Source organism: Oryzias melastigma, linkage group LG16, assembly GCF_002922805.2.
Source record: "Oryzias melastigma strain HK-1 linkage group LG16, ASM292280v2, whole genome shotgun sequence".
NCBI classification, from domain to species: Eukaryota; Metazoa; Chordata; class Actinopteri; order Beloniformes; family Adrianichthyidae; genus Oryzias; species Oryzias melastigma.
Genome location: NC_050527.1, coordinates 28,149,469 through 28,157,441, shown reverse-complemented (window position 1 = coordinate 28,157,441; position 7,973 = coordinate 28,149,469). Strand labels below are relative to the sequence as shown.

Genomic DNA, 7,973 nt, shown 5'->3' with positions numbered 1-7,973 from the left:
ATGAGGGGGAGTTAAGGAGGGTGGAGTCAAAGAAGTGGAGTCAATGAGGGGGAGTCAAGGAGGGTGGAGTCAAGGAGGTGAAGTCAGTGGGGTGGAGTCAAGGAGGTGAAGTCAGTGGGGTGGAGTCAAGGAGGTGGACTCAATGGGGTGTAGTCAGGGAGGTGGAGTCAGTGGAGTGGAGTCGAGGAGGTGGAGTCAATGGGGTGGAGTCAAGGAGGTGGAGTCAATGGGGTGGAGTCAGTGGGGTGGAGTCAAGGAGGTGGAGTCAATAGGGGGAGTCAAGGAAGGTGGAGTCAGTGAGGTGAAGTCAGTGGGGTGGAGTCAAGGAGGGTGGAGTCAGTGGGGTGGAGTCAAGCTGCTGACCCCTCCCCAAAGAGAACAGGGATGACTGAATGTGAGTCGAAGATGAAGCGGGCCACAAACATCTGATGAAGATGTGAGGAAGAGGATGATCAGGTGGACTCAGGAATTTATTTTGATGATGAACCACCTGCAGCAGCGTCGCATTGACCTTCAGTTAGGCTCCTCCCCCTCACTGTGATGCCTTCAGAACATCAGCCTGAGAGCCACAGCAGAGCTGAGGAGTAGACACTCATTCCTGCTGAGCGCAAAGGTCAGAGCGTGAGCCGCTGCACCACAGTGGCCTCAGTAGTTCTGGGTCAGAACTATTCTGATCCGTGAAATGTCACTGAAGCCGGTCCGAATGCTGAGAGCCTGAATCATCAGTTGCTGGTTCAAGAGGAAACACCAACAAATGCCAACGGTGCTGCAGTCTCCAAGGGTCGCCACCCCAACCACCAAACACTGTTCAAATGGACCCCGCCCTGCTGCTCCTGGATGGTCTGGGGGGAGGGGTTACATGATGAGACCCCCAAGGATTTATGAAACATAAAAACATCAAAGAACGAAATCAAAGATCGAAATCAAAGAACGAAATCAAAGAATGAAATCAAAGAATGAAATCAAAGAACGAAATCAAAGAATGAAATCAAAGAACGAAATCAAAGAATGAAATCAAAGAACAGTACAGAAGGAAGGAGCAGGTATTCATCAATGTGTTAGCAGTTAGCTTCAACAGGCTATACTGGAGATGGGCGGGGACCACTCTGAAGTCTACTGCTGACAGCTCTGGAACAATAGAGGTTCTGTTGACAGCTCTAGAACATCAGAGGTTCTGTTGATGGCTCTGGAACAATAGAGGTTCTGTTGACAGCTCTAGAACATCAGAGGTTCTGTTGATGGCTCTGGAACAATAGAGGTTCTGTTGACGGCTCTGGAACAATAGAGGTTCTGTTGACAGCTCTGGAACATCAGAGGTTCCAGAGCTGTCAGCAGAACTTCCGCTCCAAACAAATAGCAGCTTCAACATCATCAGTAATGATAATTCTGACATGACTCAGCATATTTTACGGAAGTGCTGAGTCACAACATCAAGTGATCACATGACAAAAGGATTGTGCACACGTGTGCACGTGTCACTCTGCATACTAAACAAACGGGCTCAAACATTCAGAGACGTGAGAGAGCTTGTCCGTGCACTGACCGTGGAAGGTTCGATTCCACATCTTCTCAGAGATGAGTTTTCCGGGGGGGCGGGTTCCGGCGGCCAGCGCGGTCTCGTTCAGGGCGTGAGCGTAGAGCATGAGGCCGTCGTAGAAGCCGCCGGCGATGATGTTCATCTGGAAGATCCGGAGGAAGCGTTCAGACCGGGCAGAGAGGCAGGGTTCTACAGGACCCAGAGGAGTTCTACAGGACCCACAGGAGTTCTGCAGGACCCACAGGAGTTCTACAGGACCCACAGGAGTTCTACAGGACCCAGAGAAGTTCTGCAGGACCCAGAGGAGTTCTACAGGACCCAGAGGAGTTCTGCAGGACCCAGAGGAGTTCTACAGGACCCAGAGGAGTTCTACAGGACCCAGAGGAGTTCTACAGGACCCAGAGGAGTTCTACAGGACCCACAGGAGTTCTACAGGACCCAGAGAAGTTCTGCAGGACCCACAGGAGTTCTACAGGACCCAGAGAAGTTCTACAGGACCCAGAGGAATTCTGCAGAACTCCTCTAGGCCCATCAGAACTTCCCCGTCTCTGATGAATTCATCAGAAACTGCTCAGCTTCAAACTGATTCAAACTTTCTTTCTCCACTTCAGGTTGACAGACCAACAAGACATTTTGTTCCTTTAATATCTCATTTTTATCGTTAATGTTTTAAGATTTTTACATTTAAGCTACTTCCAAGGTTTCTTTAACTGTTTTGATGTTCTTTTGCATGTCACAAAACAAACACCAACATAAACAAAGACCCGAACCAGCATCCCTGAGCGGACGCAGCCAGAGGCCCCGCCTCCTCACCAGAGGCCCCGCCTCCTCACCAGAGAGTCCTGCACGCTGTAGTTGAAGGAGGTCTGGGCGTCGGTCTTCAGCTCACGGACAAACTGCTGGTACTCCTGGTTCTGAGGTTCACGGTATGACAGGATCTTTACGCTCTGCAGGGAAAAGATCACAGGACAGAACCCAGTCACCGTTCTGGTTCTGGACGGGCTGTGGTTTGTCCCGCAGGAACCAACAGGACCAGAACTTGTCCGTGGAGAAAAAACAGGGGCCTTCCATCTCCACTGAGCGTCGACTTCAGGACCAATCACAACAAAGGCACTTATGAGCTCAGAAGCCCCGCCCACAGAGCTCCTCTCTGGAGGGCCTGGTCACATGCCTGATGGCGCCGGAAGCAGAAATGTCGTAAACTTTAGGAAAACCTTTAAAAAGGACATTTAAAAACCTTTCAGAACTATCAGCTTTTTGTGAATAAACTGGAACTGTGTGACAGTTTAGTGTGAAGATGAGTTTCAGACGGAGAACGTTCACCGGTTAGTGAAGTCAACAATCGAGTGTTCAGATGTGTTTAACCACCGTTTACCTCTCTGTGATCAGCTGATCACGTCAGCAGTTACGGTACGTCAAAGGAAACATGTTCAAAAGCCAAAACAGGGTTCTGGTCCTGGACTTCCAGCCATGGCTTTCTCTCTGTCGACTGATGCTCTTGTCTCTCTTCTCAACTTTGATGGAAACCAGGAAGTCCACATGTTGCACTTCCTGTAGAGACCACTGGAGGCAGACTGCAGGAAACTGGAGTCTCCACGTCAAAGTCGAGGCCCGTGGGCCGATCCGGCCCGTGGGCCGATCCGGCCCGTGGGCCGAACCGGCCCGCCAGATCATGCTATAGTTATTAATGACCCGATGTTATCTTGTGCTTGTAACCTAACCCTAGTTTCCACCAAGCAATCCGGTCCGGTCCGGTCTGATCCGGTCCGGTCCAGTAAGGAGTAGCAGGACATCTTTTACGTAGATCAAATATTTTGAACATATTGATATACGTTTTTTTTTATTTACAATGTCTTGTTTTCAAATATTTTTCAGTTCCAATGTCTATTTTTCAAGGTTTCGATCTGCTTTTTCTTTAAACTGATCCTGATTTGACCCCATAGTTTTCCCTTTTAATGTTTAGTTTCTAACTTTTGTAATTTTGACATCGGATGAATTGGAAGAACTGGTTTGAAGGTGAATTATTGAGCAACATCAGAAAAGTAAATGGATTCACATGAAAGTAAAGAGGATTTTGAGATTTTATGTCATCATTTCAATCCAGAAATGTTCATCTGGTTGACGTCATGGCGTGAAAGGCGGAGCCTCAAAGACGGAGTCCACAAAAATGACATATTTCTGAAATAATTAATATTTTAGTGTTCCAAAGGTAATATAAGATCGGTTATAGGGATATAGTTCACTCTGAAAGACCTAAGAAGATCATGTATGACCCCTTTAAGGTTTAAGCTGATTTATTCTGAAATAATATTCCTGTTTTTATTCATGTATGTTAAAGTTTGAAAAATGTAGTTCTACTGTTCAATAACTGTGTATCCTGTCCTAAGGCGCGTTTTGGATTTTGGCCTCTGTGTGTTTGAGTCTCATTCTGAGACGCTGAAGAAACCTGCATGGTTACCATAGAAACGCCTGCAGAATGTTCCTGCTTTTGTATCAGACGGACTTAATCTGTCCTGATCATAACAGGAAGTGACATTCCTCCAATCACTGGCCTTCATCCCCGTCATCATCATCATGTGGATTGTGTGTTTTTGTGTGTTTTGTAAATCTGCAGGTTCTTCAGAACCGACCTCACGTCTGGACCTGAAAACCTGGAGGTTCTGTACCTGGAAGGCTTCCTTGGCGATGGCGTCGTCCTGGTCGCCGCGGGCCCACGGCTGCCTGCTGCGGAGGCTGTCGGCGAACAGGTCGATGAACAGGAAGACGTACTGCTCGTGAGGAAGGTCGGCGTTCCAGAACTCGATCATCAGCCTCCGGAAGACGTCCGGAGAGCAGCAGACGAACATCACTGCCGGAGACAGAGACACTGATGACCGCCGGGAGCACGCCCACACCGCCGCTGCTGCTCAGACACCATCTGCACCAGTTCCAACCAAACACAGACAGACCCCGCCTCCAGCTTCTCTGTGACGGACAGGAACTACCTGGGAGGGGTCGGCGTGCTGGAAGCCTCTGATGTCCGCCTGCAGAGGGAGCAGCGAACCTCGGGAGGACATGACCCTCCCACACACACCCACACTTCAATAGGCCCCACCCCCCGGCTCCAGAGCGGCGCTGGAAAAACACTGATGCTCATCAGAGCCGTGCTGATGTGATTAGACCGCCAGGCGCTCACGTAACGCAGATGTGGATGCGTCAGCAGGACCCCCCAGCAGATCATCTATCCATCAGCTCAGACCGCGGCGGCCTCAGGTCACCGGGAGAGGCGTCTGTGTTCACGTACAGCAGGGGTCAGAGGTCAGAGCCTCAGCTGGATGAAAGGAGGGTCATGTGACCCGGAGGTCAGCTTTCCAAAGCTTTATTGGTTCGACTGACATGACAGAGCATAGACGTGACGTTCACATGGAGCAAAATCTGCACAGCAGCGGCGTGCACGTTCCCATGCACGCCGCCGCTCTTCAGCAGGCTTTCTGCTGCACAGCCGTGCACGCTCCCGTGCACGCTCACCAACCAGAGCGACCTGAATCGATCAGCTGCTTGAATGAAGGTCATGATGCCGTTTACTGGGCTCAGAAGGACACGCCCCCTCCATTAACGCCGTCAGACAGGAAGCCGCAGCAAACCCGGTCATGCGTGCGCTCATGTGCACCGACGTCCACGAGGGAGTCCGAACACAGGCAGAGTTTCAGGTTCATGAACACAGATACAACAAAACTCTGAGTGTCTTTTAAAAGGCTTCAAAAGTTCTAAAAGAACTCCCGGGTCCATTTGGACCGGATTCATCGGCTTCCCTTAAAGCAGGGGGTCCAAACTGGACCACACAGGGGCCAAAATCCAAAACACACCAGCAGACACATTTACTGAACACCCGAAAACTATATTTAAAACCTTAAAACTGTAACTTTTTGACATAATTATGAACTAGATAACATTACCTGATAATACTAGAGTGATGCTGGAAGCTGAATCTGGCTGCTGAAAATGCTGAAGCTGAAAATCAGCTAAAATATTAGCTAAATGCCAAATTAGCCTAAACAGCTAGCATGTAGCTGAAATATTAGCTAAACTTCGAAACAGCCTAAAAAATCTTAGTGAATACAAAAGAAGACCAAAAAACTTCAGAATGCTAATTTTTAAAACTGTAACTTTTTATAATAATTATGAATAATAAAAAGACAGGAATATTATTCCAGAATAAATCAACTTAAACCTTAAATAACTTCAATGTTTTACTCTCCATAAAAATATATTTTGTCTAAATTATACAAGTTAGAAATGAGCTCAAGATAACATCGGGTCATTAATAACAATAAGATGATCTGGAGGGCCGGATAGAATTCCCCGGAGGGCCGGATCCGGCCCCCGGGCCGTGACTTTGACACGTGCCTTAAAGGAACGTGTTCAGCATCGACTCAAACTGCATGAAACCTGAGGACTGATGCTCCTCCCATCCAGCAGGTGGCAGCGTGACATCTGGGTCACTGTGAAGATAGGACAAACAAAGAAGTCTCAAAGGTCCAGAGCCGTGTTCTCCATGTTTTGGTTTTCTTTTCTCTGGACCTCCTCTGTCAGCTGACCCGGGCACGGTACCGAACAATCTCCTGACTCGGGTCTCAGGCGGGAAAACGTTCCGGTTTGTGGTCAAAGACCAGCGGCATCTCTGAAGTTCTGGACCAAACCAATGCTGAAGAGGAAGTGGGAAGTTCAGAAGAACCTTCTCCACCTGATGGAGTCCGGTTCCCATGAGGAGACCGGTTCGGCAGCAGATCGGGTCCATTTCGTTCTTCAGTTCCTGTTCTGAGTCAGACTACGACTCTCTTGTTCTTTTGTGTTTCATGGATTTCCTGAAGACGTCCTGGTGTCACCAGAACCCGGCAGGTCCGACTGCAGAGCCCTTCATCACATGGATCTGACTGGAAACCAGGAAAACCACAGCTGGGATTTGAACCAGCAACCCCGAGATCAGATCTAAGTGAAAACATCCCATGTTTGTCCTCTGAGATTGAAACTGATTCTGGTGGTTCTCAAACTCCAGGACGGAAGTTTGGCGTCAGACGGGACGCAACTGCGTGGGAAAGCCCCCCCCTGTCTGTGCAGCAGCGTCCTGCAGGAATCAAACGGCGGTCATCAGTGGAGTGGCAGTGCAGGCCCTGCTCTCAGATTCCAACAGATTAATCTTTAACCGTGTCCAGATGGGCAACAAACGCTGAAGCACGACCTCCTGGGCCCGTTTGTTCTGGATGAGCGGCTGCCCGCTTCACCACCACGCCACAGACGGGGTGCTGATGTCAGCCGCGTCTGAGCGTGAAGCCCGGAGCCGGGAACGTGACCTTAGAGCCGCTCTCAAAATCAGATTGAACTTTGTTCCAAACATTTGGAAAAACGTGATCCGGCAGGTTCTGTTCTTGCCGTGTCCCACAGCCATCCTGATCCCAAACCGCCATCGCCACGAAGACCTCCATCAGATCTCCATCAGACCTCCATCAGATCTCCATTAGACCTCCATTAGACCTCTGTCCAGACCTCCATGAAGACCTCCTTCAGACCTCCATCAGACCTCTATCAGACCTCCATCCGACCTCCATCAGACCTCTGTCCAGACCTCCATGAAGACCTCCTTCAGACCTTCATCAGACCTCTATCAGACCTCCATCAGACCTACATCCGACCTCCATCAGACCTCCTTCAGACCTCCTTCAGACCTTCATCAGACCTTCGTCAGACCTTCATCAGACCTTCATCAGACCTCCATCAGACCTCCATCAAACCTCCATTAGATCTTTATCTGACCTCCATCCGACCTCCATCAGACCTCTATCAGATCTCCATCAGATCTCCATCAGACCTCCATCAGACATCCATCAGATCTCCATCAGACCTCCATGAAGACCTCCTTCAGACCTCCTTCAGACCTCTATCAGACCTTCATCAGACCTCCATCAGACCTCCATCAGATCTCCATCAGACCTCCATCAGACCTTTATCAGACCTCCATCAGACCTCCATCAGACCTCCATCAAACCTCCATCAGACCTCCATCAGACCTCTATCAGACCTTCATCAGACCTCCATCAGACCGCTATCAGACCTCCATCAGACCTCCATCAAACCTCCATTAGATCTTTATCTGACCTCCATCAGATCTCCATCAAGACCTCTCTAGGTTCTGGTTGGGTCCATGTACGCCATCAGAGTCAGACTCCAGACCTGTAGGACCAGCCTCCCACCGGTTTTTCCAGAAACTGTGCCTCAGCTGCTGCTGAGCAGTCCATGTATTGGTCAAAGAACCGTTCTGGCTCTGGTTCCAATTAGGGATGTCCCGATCCGATCACGTGATCGGAAATCGGGCCGATCACGTGTTTGGGACTCGATCGGAATCGGACTCCTTTGTCCATCAGGATCGGATATTTCATTATTTCTCATTATGATCAGAGCT

At 49.4% G+C, this 7,973-nt stretch overlaps 2 protein-coding genes across 2 annotated transcripts in view; one reads left to right on the top strand and one right to left on the bottom strand.

Annotated features, from left to right (window-relative positions):
* sostdc1a (sclerostin domain containing 1a) overlaps window positions 1-7,973 on the top strand; it is a 441,057-nt gene that overhangs the window by 275,836 nt on the left and 157,248 nt on the right. The window lies entirely within an intron of this gene.
* LOC112136586 (atrial natriuretic peptide receptor 1) overlaps window positions 1-7,973 on the bottom strand; it is a gene marked incomplete in the record, with an annotated part of 32,398 nt that overhangs the window by 14,462 nt on the left and 9,963 nt on the right. The window contains 3 exon segments of the mRNA XM_024258371.2: window positions 1,544-1,679; window positions 2,371-2,484; window positions 4,204-4,385. Coding sequence (XP_024114139.1) covers window positions 1,544-1,679; window positions 2,371-2,484; window positions 4,204-4,385 — 432 coding nt within the window.